General features: G+C 42.2%; 1 protein-coding gene across 2 annotated transcripts in view; it reads left to right on the top strand.

Annotated features, from left to right (window-relative positions):
* The window catches only part of CORIN (corin, serine peptidase), a gene marked incomplete at both ends in the record, with an annotated part of 183,377 nt that overhangs the window by 128,965 nt on the left and 36,641 nt on the right, over nt 1-17,771 (top strand). For both annotated transcript variants that reach the window (XM_080912225.1, XM_080912224.1), the window contains 3 exons: nt 4,229-4,339; nt 8,907-9,023; nt 12,172-12,276. In XM_080912225.1, the coding sequence (XP_080768351.1) occupies nt 4,229-4,339; nt 8,907-9,023; nt 12,172-12,276 (333 nt within the window). The remainder of the gene's footprint in view (nt 1-4,228; nt 4,340-8,906; nt 9,024-12,171; nt 12,277-17,771) is intronic.

Genomic DNA, 17,771 nt, shown 5'->3' with positions numbered 1-17,771 from the left:
AGCATCTGCACTTTGGTCTTCCTACTTCTTGAGCTTCATGTGGTCTGTGAATTATATTTTGAGTATTCCAAGCTTTTGGGCTAATATCCACTTATCAGTGAGTGTATACCATGGGTGTATTTTTGTGATTGGGTTACCTCACTCAGGATGATGTTTACTAGATTCATCCATTTGCCTAAGAATTTTGTGAACTCATTGTTTTTCTTTTGTTTGTTTTGTTTTGTTTTGTTTTAATAGCTGAGTAGTACTCCATTGTGTAAATGCACCACATTTTCTATATCCATTCCTTTGCTGAAGGACAACTGGGTTCTTTCCAACTCCTGGCTATTATAAATAAGGCTGTGATGAACATAGTGGAACATGTGTCCTTATTGTATGTGGGAGCATCTTTTGGGTATATTCCCAGGAGTTGTATAGCTGGGTTCTCAGGTACTATGTCCAAATTTTCTGAGGAACTGCCAGGCTGAATTCCAGAGTGGTTGTACCAGTTTGTAATCCCACCAACAATGGAGGAATGTTCTTTTTCCACATCTTTGCCAGCATCTGCTGTCACCTGAGGTTTTTATCTTAGCCATTCTGAATGTTGTGAGGTAAAGAAGGTACCATAAGGTGCTGAGAAGAAGGTATAGTCTTTTGTTTTAGGATGAAATATAAATATCTGTTAAATCCATTTGGTTCATAACTTCTGTTAGTTCCACTGTGTCTCTGTTTAGTGTCTGTTTCCATGATATGTCCATTGATAAGAGTGGGGTGTTAAAATCTCCCACTATTATTGTGTGAGGTGAAATGTGTGTTTTGAGCTTAGTAAGGTTTCTTCTATGAATGTAGGAACATTGCATTTGGAGCATAAATATTCAGAATTGAGATTTCATCTTGGTGGATTTTTTGAGGAGTATTAGGTGTCCTTCCTTTTCTTTTTTGATAACTTTGGTTGAAAGTCGATTTTATTCTATATTAGAATGGCAACTCTAGCTTGTTTCTTGGGACCATTTGCTTGAAAAATTGTTTTTCAGCCTTTTACTTGGAGGTCGTGTCTGTCTTTGTCACTGAAAGTGTGTTTCTTGTATGCAGCAAAATGTTGTGTCCTTCTTACATATCTAGTCTGTTAGTCAATGTCTTTTTATTGGGGAATTGAGTCCATTGATGTTGAGAGATATTAGGAACCAGTGATTGTTGCATCCTGTTATTTTTGTTGTTAGAGGTGGAATGTTTGTGTGGTTGTCTTCTTTTGGGTTAGTAGAAATTATTTTCTTGCTTTTTCTAGGGTGTGGTTTCCCTTCTTGTGTTGGAGTTTTCCATCTATTATCCTTTGTAGGGCTGAATTTGTGGAAAGATATTGTGTAAATTTGGTTTTATCATTGAATATCTTGGTTTCTCCATCTATGTTAATTGAGAATTTTGCTGGATATAGTAGCCTGGGCTGGTTTTTGCTCTCTTAGGGTCTGTATGACATCTGCCCAGGATCTTCTAGCTTTCATAGTCTCTGTTGAGAAATCTCATGTGATTCTGATTGGTCTGCCTTTGTATTTCCCTTACTACTTTTAATATTCGTTCTTTGTTTTGTGTATCTGGTGTTTTGACTATTATGTGATGTGGGACATTTCTTTTCTGGTCCAATCTATTAGGAATTTTGTAGGCTTCTTTTATGTCTATGGGTATATCTTTCTTTAATTTAGGGACTTTTTTTTCTATAATTTTGTTGAAGAGATTTACTGGCCCTTTAAATTGGGAATCCTTACTCTCTTCTATACCTATTATCCTCAGGTTTGATATTCTCATTGGATTGGATTTCCTGGATGTTTTGGGTTATAAACTTTTTGCATTTTGCATTTTCTTTGACTGGAGTGTTAATGGTTTTTATGGTATCTTCTGCCCCTGAGATTCTCTTTTCTATCGCTTGTATTCTGTTGGTGATGCTTGTGTCTATGATTCCTCATCTTTTTCCTAGGTTTTCAATCCCCAGGGTTATCTCCCTTTGTGACTTCTTTGTTGTTTTTATTCCATTTTTATATCCTGGATAGTTTTGTTCAATTCCTTAACCTGTTTGCTACTGTTTTCCTGTACTTCTCTAAAAGATTTTTGTGGGTTCTTTTTTTGTATGTTTTTTTTTGTTTTGTTTTGTTTTGTGTGAGTGTGTGTGTGTGTTTCTGCTTTATGGGCTTCTGCTTGTTTACCTGTGTTGTCCTGTATTTCTTTAAGAGAGTTATTTATAACTTTCTTCAAGCTTTCTAACATCATCATGAGTTGTGATTTTAAATCAGATCTTGCTTTTCTCATGTGTTGGGATATCAGGACTTGCTGTTGTGTAGAAACTAAGTTCTGATGATGCCATGTAGTCTTGGATTTTGTTGCTTAGGGTCTTAGATTTGCCTCTTGCCATCTTCTTATCTCTGGTCTTGCTGATTCTTACAGTGTCTTAACCATGCTGTAAGCCTGTGTGTCAACACTACTGAGAGACCACTTCTCTCCCAGCAGGTTCTGGGTACAGATAGCTGTGGCACAGGGTCAGCACAGAGCACAGACAGAAACTGGAAGAAACTCAGTCCCAGACTGTCCTGAGTGCTCTTGGGTCAGGAATTTGAGCAGAGTTGGTGGTCTCCCCTGTGCTCTCAGATGTGTCATTGCTTCTGTGAGACCAGCTCTCTCCCAGGTTCTGTGTCCAGAGTGCTTTGGCACCAGGTTAGCTCTAGGCACAGGCAGAAAACAGAAAAATACTTTATATTTTATGTAGTATATTATTGACAGTAGGACCTTTGTAGTGTGTACCAGAAAGAAAGGTTAAATGAAGACAAATGTTGAACAGTAGTCAGCATTAGAGACTTTCTAAAGAGATGCTAGAAAGAATCAGAGTGTGAGGCAAAGGAAGTCTTGGAGTGGATATGGTCAAAAAACAGCCCCAAGCTGGGAAATTTGGTAGTTTCTACAAGTATTGTCTAACTTTCCCTCACCAAATCCATAAAATATTGAAAACTCTAGGTTTACAAACCATTCACTAGTGATTCTATATATTTGAGACTGTCTATGTTTTGGACAAAGGATGTGAGACTATTGGAGTCTTGTTTATCACAGAATCTAGTGTGAAGAATGCTTACAGGTGATTTAATCCACATGCTCCATTTTTCAGTGAAGTAAGGGAAAATGGAGGTCAGAAATGTGCCACCGTAGGACCAGTTTAGAATCTGGGATGCTAGTGGATAGTGTCCATGTACAAAAAAGAATTCTTAGTGCCAAAGGCCTCTGAGGTAAGCAGATGTCACAAATTCTATGCTTTAAAGATACCTTCATTAAATAGCAGAAATTATAGTTTTTCTTTGGACCAGTCATTGCCTTTGGTAGACCAAACATGTGTAAGTCTTCTGATTCCTGACCAAGCTCCTCTCTTGCAGTTACTTCTTTTCTTCACATCATGCCTTCCATAACCTCTACTTTATTTCTCTAAAATATGCTTTATTGTCCATTGTTGCTCAGGAAATTATGGCAAAGGCCATGTTCGTGGATACAGATGATATGTTCTTATTTTTTTCACCTGCTATTTATAAATTCATATCTTTAATGGACCTGTCATATTTATGTTACAACATCCATCAGAATAAAGCAGTGTGTAAATTCTTCCCTTTAAGACAGGATACTTGTCACTTAGTGAACTCAGTCCCTCACTTGTCAAATTCCAGGAATGTGTGGATTGGGGCAGAGTATGCATCCAGATGCAAAGAAATCATAAAAACAAGAATAATGGTTTGCCTTTCTTGCTTAGCAGTTCTGTCAAACATGAGCTATAGATTAAGATAATCCAGTAGAAAACCCGGGCTGAGCATTAGGAGGGATGATATAAGAAGACTCTTGTCTTTCCGGCTTGCCAGAGAGATGTTGTAATTCTTAGGAACACAGCAGACTTGTTACAGATACATCAATCTGCATCCTGAAGTTCAAAGCTTTACTCTGTTCACTTGAGTCAGTGTAAAAGTCATAGATTTAGTTTTCCCAAAACAAAGGAAACAAGACATCCAATAATTAGAACACCTGTCCTGGGAAACAAACGACTCTTTGCCCTCAGAGATGTGGACAATGGGGCTTGACCCTGGTTGAAGGTAGCATTTGAATGTAGCCAGATCTATCCTAGGAACATTATCGATGTAACTGGACTGAGAGTGAGTGTCTTCAACTGAGGCTGTGGGCCGCACAAGTCTGAGGGCTTCCTGCACATTTTCACGATTTTCCCTTTCTCCAGATTGCAATCTCACAAAAGAGCATCGCTGTGGAGACGGGCGTTGCATTGCAGCCGAATGGGTGTGTGATGGGGACCATGACTGTGTGGACAAGTCTGACGAGGTCAACTGCTGTGAGTCCCCCTCAAGCTGTCTCATTTTGCTATTTTTCTTTTTTTCTTTTTTTTTTTTTTTTATTTCTCTGTTCAGACTGTACATTGAAATCAAATCCATTATGTAAACAGCACTCTGGAAGGATGGCTCTTAAGCCATTGTTCTGATTCTGTCTTCGGTCTATGAGTAGAGCACTCAAGAGGTGTGAGAACACTAAGCTATTAGCTGTGACTTTAAGCCCCTCCCCTCCAGCATCCACAGTTAAATTGGCTCATCTGGCCCAGCCGCATCTGCTTTTTCTCTGGCTTCTCATGGATTCTTCACACATCTGTGACTTTTCCAAAAACAAGTCTCCTCCCAGAGATCAAGCAGCCCCTTTTCTCTGCAAATCATACATGTTCAGCTCAGCCTCTAACTGTGTTCTCAGGGGCCATTTGTGGGAGAACATGGGAGGAGTGCGGAAGAGATGATCATGTTCTAATCCCACATAACACAGAACGTGTGTGCAGGTGATTATTGTTTTATTGCAGGCTACGTTTCTAGATAAATGAGAGCTTTTTTCACATCAAACATGACAAGTATGATTGTTGACCATATTTTTCCCCTTGGAAAACATGCTATCCCCTCAAAACAGAAATGAATAATAAGGTTAATACTGACAGTTACATGTTGAAATAGTACAGCCAACCGGAAATGATGAAAATGATGTATCTCCCATATTTTAGAACTAAACCTCTTAGTCTACTTAGTAGAAAGGGTTGGTAAACTGTCTCTACAATATCTGCATGGATTACAGGGCTCTGGGTAGACATTCCCACCTGAGGATGCTCCAACTCTTTATATGAAAAAGCATGTGTTTAACCTCACTTCTCCTGTACACTGTTAAATCATCTCCACTTCACGTATACTCCAAAACATAATGTAAATGCTCTGAAAACAGCTTTTTTATAGCTTAAAAGTTGTTTGTTTTTACATAAAATGTACATCTTTATTTTACTGATGAATCCCCTCCCCTTTTAAAGGTGATTCTATACATGTTTTTTGTTGGTTGTTTGAGACCAGGGTCTTTTGTTCTAGTACTTGCTATAAGGACTGGGCTGGCTTAGAACTGTTAATGATTTCTGCATCCAAAGTGCTGGGATGAAAGGTGTGTGCCACTGCACCTACCTTATCCATTAGTTCTTAACTTTGCTGTAAGAAGCACACAGACACACAGATACACACACATAGAGACATACACATAGACACCCACACACACATACACACAAACACATACAGAGAGAAACACACACAAAAACACACAGAGACACAGAGACACACAGACACAGAGACACACACAAACACACACAAAGAGACATACACACAAACACACATACACAGACACAGAGACACACAGACACACACAGAGAAACACACACACAGAAACACACACACACAGAGACACAGACACACACACACAGATACACACACATAGAGACATACACATAGACACCCACACACATATACACACAAACACATAAAGAGAGAAACACACACAAAAACACACAGAGACACAGACACAGAGACACTCACACACAGACACACACAAAGAGACATATACAGAAACACACACACAGACACAGAGACACACACACAGAAACACACACAGACAGAGACATACACACAAACACACACACACACAGAGACACACAGACACAGACAGAGACACACACACAGAAACACACACACAGAGAGACATAGACACACACACACAGAATTGGGACCTGACATGGTGATATATGCCTTTAATCCCATGGGGAGTCGGGTGGAGAGGTGAATCTCTGTGATCTACGTATTGATCTCTAATATAGATCTACAAATTGAGTCCTAGGACAGCTAGGGTTACAAGGAGATCCCTGGTGGGGAGCAGGGGAAAGACATACCTGGGGCTGGAGATCTGGCTTGGTTGAGAGTGCTTGCTCTCTAAGAGGACCTTAGTTTGCTCCCCACAACACAAATTAGGTTCTCCAACCACCCAGAAGTCCAGCCCCAGGACATCCCCCTTATGGCCTTCAAAGCACTGTACACATGCCCATCTACCACACATAAATACAACTTAGAAAACATTAAATATATTTTCTTTCTGTGTGAAGCTGAGAAGTGAACCCAGAGTTTGAGCAAGTGCCTATTCTGGAGCTTTACACGTAACACCCAAATCTATATACACTGCCCACTTGATAGGATCCAAGTCACCTAGGAGGCAAACCTGGAGGGGCTTGTAAGAGTTTCTTGCTTGGGCTAATTTCGGTGGAGGCCCACCCTGAACATGAGTGGCACCATCCCACAGACTGGAGGCTTAGACTTAATAAAAAGGAGGAAGTGAGTTGGGTACCTGTGTCAATCTCTGCTTCATGATTGCAGACACAATGTGACCAGATGCCTTGAGCTCTTGCTGCATGATGCCCCACTTTGATGTGCCTACATAGTATGAGCCCAGGCTACCCTTCCTTGTTCTTGTCAGGTTTTGTCATAGCAACCAGAACATCATCAGACACTGCTGGCTCATGTCATGGTTTGGTTCTCAGCGACCCTCATGGAGACCTGACTGCACGGTTGTCTCAAACACACTGCTACAGGGATGTGCTGCTCAAAACTCTAACAGAAGGGGTGAATCACATAAAAGCAGCATCCCATGTCTGTGCCTGCCTGACTGGAAAGGGCATTCTGCACAGAACAATGCTGGGAGAAAAAGCTCCGATGTAGGACTTTTCTACTTCTGTTTAGTTACAACTGAAGGTCAGGGTTAGCCAAGTGCACAGCATCTGAGGGAGAAAGCCAACTTTAAGGCTATAAAATTATGAGGACTCATGGAAGCCATGCATCCAAAACCATTTCTTCTTCAGACTGTGATCCCATGCTACCCCTACCTAACAGTCGTTTTATCTCTGTTCTTACCTCTCTTCCTACCAAGTACTCGAGCCCTACCTGAAGTTAGTGGGATTTTTGAGTGGGAGATAGCAGAATCTAAACATCAGTTTCTGAAGGTGTTTGATTTTTTTTTTGAGCACAGTTCCTCTGGCTGTTCTAGAACTCACTCTGTAGACCAGGTTGACCTGGAACTCAGAGATCTGCCTGCCTCTGTCTCCCAAGCACTGGGATTAAAGGCACATACCACCATGTGCCCAGCTCAATCCCCGTCTTCTCTCCCCCTTTACCCTGACCTGCTGTATACATACATATACATTTGAAGTACACAATACAACTCTGGTTTTATAAATCTGAAAATATAATATTCCAACCATGACAGAACATGGCATAATTCCTCCTGTTCTTACAGAGGCAGAATGGCCTTGAATTCATAAATCACATCTCTTGATTAAATGTTCCCTAACCTCTGGCTACATTCTCAGGATGGCTTTGCCCTGTAAAGACATAGATGAAAGGCCTGCTGCCCCCTCTCTCAGCAGACTGGCTTCCTCAGCACTCTGGTGAGCCTGTGTGTACTTCAGTAAGAAGAGGATAATGAAGAGCTTTAGGCCTTCTGTGAACAGTTTTTATACTCAGTTGTTTAAGAGATAATAAGGAAAATACTCTGTAAATGTTTAGTATGAATATGTTTGCCTCAATATTTCTGATTTGTTATTAGCTGAATCTGTTAGCTCAGAACCCATAGAAGTTGCATATGAAGTTTCGTATGTTTACTTGGCTTATACTTTGAGATAAAAGTTGAAGTGTAGATAACATAGTTTGTATTCTGACATAAGAAAAACTGTATAAAGAGTTCCATAAATATGATAGTCGGCTTCCTCTTTCCCTATGCAATTTGAAGTCCTTACTTTTGGGACTAATGGGACATATTGATCTGTATTAAAGTTCTGGGGAGAGCAAGCCCACGATGGCCAAATCAAACACATCTGGTGAGGAGCCGCGATTCAAAAAGTGGGTCTTCTTGATGTTAGATGCCAAGTCAGCGAAGACTGAGGTCACATGACACATGGGTTTCTGATGCTTTCAAGCAAAGGAAGTATAGAACTTTGAGAAATCACAAGAATCAGAAAGCTAAAGGTAATCAGACACCCTCATTTCAAATACTAGTCATAAATAGGTTAGATAATGAGGTGTTCACTGTGAAGGAGGTACTGTGGTAGTTCTTTCAAACACAGTGTCTCATTAGCTCATTAGATTAGGAAGCCCTGGAGTGGAAGGCTTGGGTGTAGAATCAGATAAAGTTGTTTTAATATTCTTGCTCTGCCTCAGTTCCCTCATTTTAAACAAATTGAGGGATGTAACATTTGTTTTATGAGGACCTGAACTTCATGTATATATGACACACCTACCCCAGTTCTTGTCACAAAACACACCCCTCATGAGAGCAGTTTTTACCAGTTCTTATTACTGAGAAGCAGTTCTTCATACGTGATTTCCCAATGAAAGGAATCTTTGGAAAAAGGAACACCTTCCATTCCAGAAATTCTTGGAAATAAGAAAAGAAAAGTGGCACTCCATCCATGTGTATATGTACAACACATCCTTTGTTGGTGATGTTCATTTGTGTGAACAGTGAAAAGAATCAATAAATAAGGTGACAATTCTCCTGGCCTCCCCTAGCTTGTCACAGCCAGGGCCTGGTGGAATGCAGAAGTGGGCAGTGCATCCCTAGCACCTTCCAGTGTGATGGAGATGAAGACTGCAAGGACGGGAGTGACGAGGAGAACTGCAGTGACAGTGAGTGTCCCCAGTGTCCTCAGTGACCTCAGTGTCCCCAGTATCCCCAGTGTCCCCAGTGACCTCAGTGTCCCCAGTGACCTCAGTGTCCCCAGTATCCCGTGTCCCCAGTGACTTCAGTGTCCCCAATGACCTCAGTGTCCCCAGTATCCCTAGTGTCCTCAGTGTCTCCAGTGACCTCAGTGTCCCCAGTGACCTCAGTGTCCCCAGTGACCTCAGTGTCCTCAGTGACCTCAGTGTCCCCAGTATCCCCAGTGACCTCAGTGTCCCCAATGACCTCAGTGTCCCCAGTATCCCCAGTGTCCTCAGTGTCCCCAGTGACCTCAGTGTCCCCAGTGACCTCAGTGTCCTCAGTGACCTCAGTGTCCCCAGTATCCCCAGTGACCTCAGTGTCCCCAGTGACCTCAGTGTCCCCAATGACCTCAGCGTCCCCAGTGACCTCAGTGTCCCCAGTATCCCCAGTGTCTCCAGTGACCTCAGTGTCCCCAGTGACCTCAGTGTCCCCAATGACCTCAGTGTCCCCAATGACCTCAGTGTCCCCAGTATCCCCAGTGTCCTCAGTGTCCCCAGTGACCTCAGTGTCCCCAGTGACCTCAGTGTCCCCAGTATCCCCAGTGTCCTCAGTGTCCCCAGTGACCTCAGTGTCCCCAGTATCCCCAGTGTCCTCAGTGTCCCCAGTGACCTCAGTGTCTCCAGTGACCTCAGTGTCCCCAGTGTCCCCAGAGCACTATATTCGTGGATGTTTCTTTGGGGAACAAACCAGAACATTTGGGAGTTGCTTAAGCAAGATTTCTGTACACGTGGATTCAGATTTTTCTAGTCACCTTTTCTTTTGGTAAATATATGATACCTAAACAGCACAGGCTGGAAACTCATTCCCAAGGACACAGGCTTGAGATGAAGCCACACGCTCAGACTCTGATGAGCCTGCTATGGAATCTTCTCTTCATTAGGCTTGATGAAGAGAAAACTTCAGCTTGTAGCATGCAGTTAAATGTGATTAGATTCCAAATAGAAGAAATTGGCTCATGAAATTAAATGTAACTACATCCTAATTTGGCCATGTTCAGAGAAGCAGTTTAATGTTTCACATCGCCAAGCAACAGATTTAAATATACTTTAAAAGGGACATAATATCTATGCATAAAACTTAAACAGAAAAGAGAAATTAAAACATGTGGGGTCTTAAACGTGACCATCTCTGTTTTTTTTTTTTTTTTAAAGGTTTCACACTGATTATTTTAAGACCTGATTTCTATGAAAACCTTCTAGCATGGGGCTTATGGAATATTCCCACTTTAATAACACCCCATGCCGGTTCATATAGTGTCAGCACAGAGGGCATGCACGTGGATGCTACATGCATGGTGCTGAGCTTCAAGCCCCGTGCTGCCTCTTGCTGTCTGGGTGGCTGTAGGTGAGTCTCCCTACCTTTCTAGGTCGCAGTTTCCACATCAGCTCAGAAGGTAATAACTGCTGTACCAGGCAAGTGCCAGGGAAAGCTGAATAAATATTTCCTGTTGTTACACGGCTAATATGGGGTCATTTTCTTTTTCTCCTGGGAACTCAGTCCAACAAATCAACTGATGGAGCTCTCTCTCTGTCATGAGAGCCCAACCACGCGGCTCAGGCTACAAAGAACTCAGGGTGTTGTGCTTCTGTGTGTTGAGCGCACCCGGCAAAGAGCTCCTGTAAAGAGCTTATGACCGAGAGGCACTAGAGCATCAGGCTGAAGACCGAGATGAGCTCTCTTGGAAGACGGGGAGCTTAGATGAGCATGGCAGGCCCACCGCACCACACAGCCAATGTCTTGCGATACGTAGGGAAGGTGTTTTACACTACGTACAGAGTGAAGTCAGTGGTGTGCCTTTTACAAGCTCTTTCCGGTTGCTTTTCTGCTTACATGGCAGTTGTCCCCATCTCATGAGAACTTGCTCCATCTGTCTGGAACACTCCCTTGGGCAGCTTTGCTTTCCTGCCCTAGTCTACTTCAGCAGTTCTTGATAAACACCTCCAGCAAAGCCATGTTTTCATAAGGTCAGGACACCATCGGTGTTAGACCTGGAGACACTGCACAGAGGGGACATGGCCTTTTGTCATTCAGCATTCACAAAGCAGGCACTTCACATGTGCTGAACTATTGAAGAACGATGTCTTGAAATGTCATGAAGAGCTTACACTTATGAAAAACGTTTAAGGTCGCCCAGAGGGAGAAAAAAAGAGATAAACCTGATGGCTTTAAACAACAATAGTGACATCTTTTATGCAAGGTGACAATATATAACATTTCACACTAGAGGGGCTGGAAGGAAGATTCCAGTACAATACCCATTGCCTTAGAATTATGGATACGCATCATTTAGTATGTATAGATATGACTATGGTGCCTTGTAAGATATGCCATGTCTGAAAGTAATTGACCACAGTAATGGGGAGACATGGAAAGAGGTACTGGATCCACGTAATCTACAAATAACCAGGAACTCAATAGCAAATGCAGCTCCCTTCCCACACACCTTAAGGAAAATCGATCAGGGCAAAGACTTCTGCTGCAGCTATTCATTTGGAAAGAAGAAGCCCCAATGTTAGGTCATCAGAGATTAGCGATACTTTCCAGGGACACCAGAAGTCTGGGTAGCAGCAGTGAAAGACGTCCACTGTGATAGAGAATCCTTGACATAGGGCCTTAGCCACGATGCCCTGCTGGGTACCAGGGAAAGTTGTTTACTTAAACTGGAGATGAGGGGGCGAGGAAAAATGAGTGTGAGATGTCATTCACAAACCAGAATGCCAATCTTTGTGAGATCCCCTCGGTCTCACATCACTTGTATTTTGTTTTGTTAACTATAGGCACCTATGTAAAAAAAAACGAGTATGTTTTTTCCCACTGGAAGCAGCCATCTGCTTCTTCCCTTTAGTGTGGTTTGCCTTGGTGTTGTTCATTTGTACAGAGTTCCTTTGGACACTGGCCTGTACTTAATTGGTGGGAGGATGAACCCGAGCATATATATTCCATATGTGCTCAATATTGGGAGGGAGATTGGAAGGAAGCTAAAGTCATCTGCACCAGCAGACATTCTTCATCCTTCAGATGGAGGGTTGGAGATTGGTGGGTGATGAAAGCTATCGGGCTTTTCCCCTTCCACAGGTCAAATGCCATGTCCTGGAGATCGGGGTTGCCTTGACGGTTCCTGCATCGATTCCTGTGTTGGTAGCTCTCTGTGTGACTCAGACAGCAGCCCGAATAACTGTAGTAAGTACGACAGCTGACACGGGCAATTTCTGTGATGGACTGGACATCAGCCTCTTCCTACCGCACTGTCATAAACTCCCGACGTTGGAAGTTTTCCAAAAGAGCACATAGATTTGCTTTCGATTTTGTCCAGAGGTTGCATGTAGTAGCTGGAAAGAACCGAAATGGTCTTCATTAACTAAATAGGAAACAAATGTGCAGTTGTCAATGGGCCATCCATCCACATTGCTTAATGTCATTACCACCGCCTTCTCCTCAGCACCAGCTCCTATAAATTATTTTCTTTCATGGACCCATCTGCAGGCAGATGTTATCTTCCTTTTTATTTTTTTGAAAGCACAGCTTACAAACTGGAGACTTCATCCAAGAAACAGAGAGGAGGTTCATCTCAACCGTCACATAAAATTAGGTCATTTTAGGCTTCTGAGAGATGCGTCCTCATCATTCCAAACATGTTGGTGGACTATTATGGTCTGGGAATCACTGCATTAATTTGTCTCATTGACAGTGTGATGGCTCCAATGGTGAAAGCAGGTGGCTGCCTCTAAATTAGTTTTCAGTAGATTAGCAGAGGGGAGACAGAATATCAAATAAACTCCTGTGGGAAATTTTAACTGAACTAGAAAATTTCCAGCGGCTGATTTTTTAGAAATGATTTGTTCCTCCCAGATTCAGTTGTTGTATCATTTCTTTCACTTGGAGTAATTAATTGTTTGGTCCATGCTCAGCTTTGGATTAAGAGTTACTCACATTACATTTCTCTGTCCGTCAAGGCCTTCGGGAGCTTTGAGGCTAGTAGACTAAGGGGGCATGACTGCCAGTGGCCTTTTAATATTTGAGGTGAATTATATCCCAGGACATCAATGCTCACGGATGCTAAGACGTTCCTTCCCATATACAGCAAATACTGGAAGATCATATCTTCTGGGTGTTTGACACTGGCTTAGGCATTGGTCCTTCCATTATTAAAAACAGCTCTGTAGCTGACTTCCGGCCATTGCTCAAGGAGCCTCTGGGTGGATATGTGTGCTTGGCTCTCTACATAGATGGATAAGTGTCAGTCTGTTCCTATACATGGCAATGCGGTTATTTTATAGTGCTTAACATCATGAGCATCAATAGCGCTTAGCTTCTGGCCCCCACCCCTCTCCAATTGGAGTTTGAAAAGAGACCAGGGAATAATAGGTAGGAGGTTATTTGAAGAAAAGTTCTTCCTCCTTTCCCCTCCACATCCCCCTACTGTGTTTTGTTTTTTTGTCACAGGGTTTCACTGTGTATCTCCAACTAGGCTGGAACTCTCTGTGTAGACCTGGCTGGCCTTGAACTCATACAAATGAGTTTTTGTGCTAGGTTTTGCCTTCTGAGTCCTGGGATATCATATATGTCCTCAGTGTGAAGCCATGCATGACAATGACAGCTCTAGTGGTCTGCTTGTGCCTCGGCTATATGAATTTGTGCCTCCTATGACACGACATGTAGACAGTTTTCATATTTCTCTATAATTTTTATTTTCACTAGAGCAGTGGTTTTCTATCTTCCCCATGCTGTAACTCTGTAATGCGGTTCCTCACATGGTGGTGACCTCGTCCATAAATCTATTTTTATTGCTACTCAATAACTACAATTTTGCTGCTGTTATGGGTTGCAATATAATTATCCAGTTGGAAGAAACAAATACATGGGGGCCATGATCAAGAAGCCAGACATCGAAATGTTAAAGACTTCAGTCCCTGGTAGAAAACAGCAGCAGATGGGGAAGTGATGTCTTTCTACAAGTTTTCCCACCTGCAGAGTGAGAAGTAGGTGATTAGTTGACATATTAATGCTGAGTGACGATTAATTGATGAATCAGGCACGGGACATCTACAGCTGTTGACATCACAATAAGGAAGAATCAGATGTCACGTGGCTGCTGAGGAGAACACGCAGTCCTGGCAGGCATGCAAAGCCTAGGCAACCCTCCTGGTTCTGCTGCTGAAGTTCAGGAAGTATGAAAGCTCACAGATTGTTCTAAATACTAGTGATAGATAGGGGCTTAGAGCTTGCAGCAGAGAGTGTCTGGTCGGTGTGAATGTCTCCGGTTTCCAGTGACTTCAAAGATCTATAACATGTATAGCTCACAATTCCATCTTCATGTGGAATTTACCCACTTTTGTGGCAGACTTTGAAAATGCCTTTGACAGAACACCAGGCTTTGAAAAACAGACATGTGTTAAACCTGATCTACAGGACCCAGTGAGCACCTGTACAGAATACTTGCAAGCTGGACCAGTCGATCCACTCAAAGCATCCTCGAATTTGCGATGTGATCGCCCTCTAGTGACTGTTTTCTACTGTTCATGCTTAAGCTGTAAAAGAGACTGGAGGCTCCAGGGAGTTTAGAGGTCTGGTGGGGTGGTGGGTGGGGGAGTGGGGACATCCTGGTAGAGACAGAGGGGTGGGGTGGAGGTATGGTATGTAGAACAGTCGGAGGGTGGACCTGGAGGGGAATAAAATCTGGAGTGTTATAAAAAGATTAAATAAAAAGGAGAATTTTTACACACACACACACACACACACACACACACACACACACACACACAGCTTACTGATCAAAGCCACCAAATTTGGATTGGATGAATATCTAAGAGTCTAACTTATTCAGAAATCTGTAAAGACAGTCTTTTAAAAGAAAAATCATAAGATCCAATCCTTACTTCAGTCAATAAAGATCTTCAGGATAATGCACGCTCATCGCATAATCTTTCCTTCATCCTTGACTGTGAAACACTGAAAGTTAGGCTTTGACAAATCAGAAAAGGACTGGTTCTCTGTAAGTCAAAACAGAGAGAAATTATCTATTATTATCTGTTCACCACCCAACTGAAACATATTGATAAAAGGTTAAACCATGGTAGTGTAGTAAAGGAAGACAGGGAAAGAAAAAATGTGTAAGAAAAAGGATTGCTCCAAACATCTGTGTAAATAATTCCATTTTCTAAAATTATAAGTATATTGGGAGGAGAAAAAAGGCCTCTTTTTCTCCACATCTCTGGAACTGAAGGCGCTTGTGATAAGCAAAGACGCCTGTATCACAAGCGAGAGGGAGCACAGTAGGAATGGTCTGATTCCTCACTGGCAAAGGCAAACACAGATCTCTGGAAATGTCTGTGAGTGTAAGTAGGGAAAGGCATGCAAGGGGCTTTAAAGTCTTCCAAAGACTCTGGGAGAGGCAGAGGGGAAAACGTATGGGAGATAATAAACTGTTTATGAGTTTTTGTATTATTCCTAAGGAAGAAACTCTTTTAAGAATCTGAGCACAAAATTTGAAAGTTCCTATTGGTTTTACTCTGAGCAGATATATTAAGTTACTAGTAACTAAGTGGCTTAAAGAGTAGACAATTTATTTTTGTTGGATTTTTTAAAATTTACATTTCAGATGTTATCCCCTTTCCTGGTTTTCCTGTGGCACAGTCCTGGAGCCTTAAACTTAAGATCAATGTTGTTAGCAGAGCCCATAAACAGACCCTTCTCAACCAGAGAAAACCAACTTCCTTCTGTATCTGATATGCTAGGATGGAGAGGGAGATGTGTAGGGGCACTGACCTAATTCCCAAAGGCTGCTCTCATGACATAGTCACCTCACGAGGGCCCCGTCCCCCAATACCATTACACAGTAAGGGAGGAGTTAAGCTTATGACTTTGAGAGAATATAAAGGGTCCTTCACACCTTTTTTTCATAAATACAGGAGGACTGAACCCTACCTTCTCTGCTTTCCTGTCTTTTCACCTTGTGTTTATTCCAGTATGATGCCAGTTCCCCGGTGCCGTAGCTCCCTCAAGAAACAGAGATTTGGAGCATGTCTTGTTGACAACATCTTTAATCTAGTCAGTTCCTTATGAATATTGTATCTATGAATCTCTCATCATCTCTAGATTAATAAGTTGTCCTGAAGCTTATTTCAACCCAATCCATATTACTTATTTATCTGTGTATACCACCTTTCAGACAAACAAGAATTGTTTGAATAATTGCTCACAATAAGACATGGACTCTTCAGTGTGCCTAGGTCAATTTTACAACACATGTCTGGTTAACTCTATTACCTTGAGGTCAATGGGATCACTAAGGGCTCTCTACAGCCTTCTTTTGAACCTGCCCAAACTCACCTATTCTCAGAGACTTGGACTGCTTTGGATCATCTTATGCTGTCCCTTTGAGCTCCCAGCATTTTGATCAATGTCACTGTGTTACTTAATCCAGGCGACATCATCAGAGTACTGTAGGCTATGAGGTATAAACAGCAAATGTCTGTGCCTCAAAGTTCAGGAGGTTGGAAGTTCATAATCAAAGTCCTGGAAGATTTGATCTCAAGGGAGGCCTTGCTTATTGCAGAGTTGCCAAGAGCTGCAGTCTTGCTGTGCTTTAAGCAAGACTACTAGAGTTAAAGATACTAATTCTACAATGAGATTTTACACCTGTCTTTTACACCATCTCTAATTAACTTCCAAAACCCCACCTCCAAATGTAACACCCATTGGGGGGTGTTAAAGCTCCTGCCTATAAATTTGGGGGAGAGGGTGAGTGGGACACCATACAAATTTTATCCTAGCCTGCTTACATGTTCTGAAGTCAGTGCAGCTGTCTTTTTTTCTAGGACTGTGGAGTTTGGAAATGGCAAGAACATGGTTTTCGTAGTCCCCAACACAGTGCCCCTCTTTTCCTTCTTCCCTTCTCATGGTGAAGAGCTAAAGGGCATTTATTTAAAATCTTCAACTAATGTGGAGCAGGCAGGAGTGGGAGCTCACCATGTCTAGAATTCACTCAGACTCTTCAGGTAGAATAGGAAGAACCCCAGTCAGGAAGGCCCCCTGGAGGTGGTATTGTGTATGCTAAGATCAGCCTGCTGAAGAAGAGCTGACTTACAGAGAAAGATGGAGAAGGCCTATGCCAGCATTTAAGTTCTAGTAAATACGTGGCAACTAGGGGCATGGCCCATTTGAATGAATGATACCAGGGAAAGAAGTGGGAAGAGGTGCAAACAGGCTGCGTGAGGACAGATCCACTTGGAAATATTGCTGTTTCCTGGGTTACAGAGCTGACCACAGCAAAGTGGGTGGAAGAGTGTTGGGCTGTTGTTCAAGAGCAAAGTAGACTTAGACTCCAAGATAACGTTTTCTTTTTGTCCTCATTAGCAAGAAGCATCCAGCAGATCACAGCCTATTTTTAGGCTAATATATTATAGCCTTGTCTCGAAACCCATTGGTCAGTAAGAGAGCATAGGCTCAGAACTTGTCTAAATGCCCATTTAATTAACCTCATTGATTTCTTTAAATGTCTGTTGAAGATAATGGGGCCTGTTTTAGAAGCAAGGAATAAATCAGAAGAAAAAGGGAACTGAACAAAAGTATGATAAAAGAGTCATTTTCAGATAAAGGTGATTCAACTTTTAAAAAGATGAGGAAGGGCTTTTTAACATGCATGTTCTGGTCACAACGCACATGGACATGAACAC

Source organism: Micromys minutus, assembly GCF_963924665.1.
Source record: "Micromys minutus genome assembly, chromosome: 1".
NCBI classification, from domain to species: domain Eukaryota; kingdom Metazoa; phylum Chordata; class Mammalia; order Rodentia; family Muridae; genus Micromys; species Micromys minutus.
This window is presented reverse-complemented; position numbering and strand designations above follow the sequence as displayed.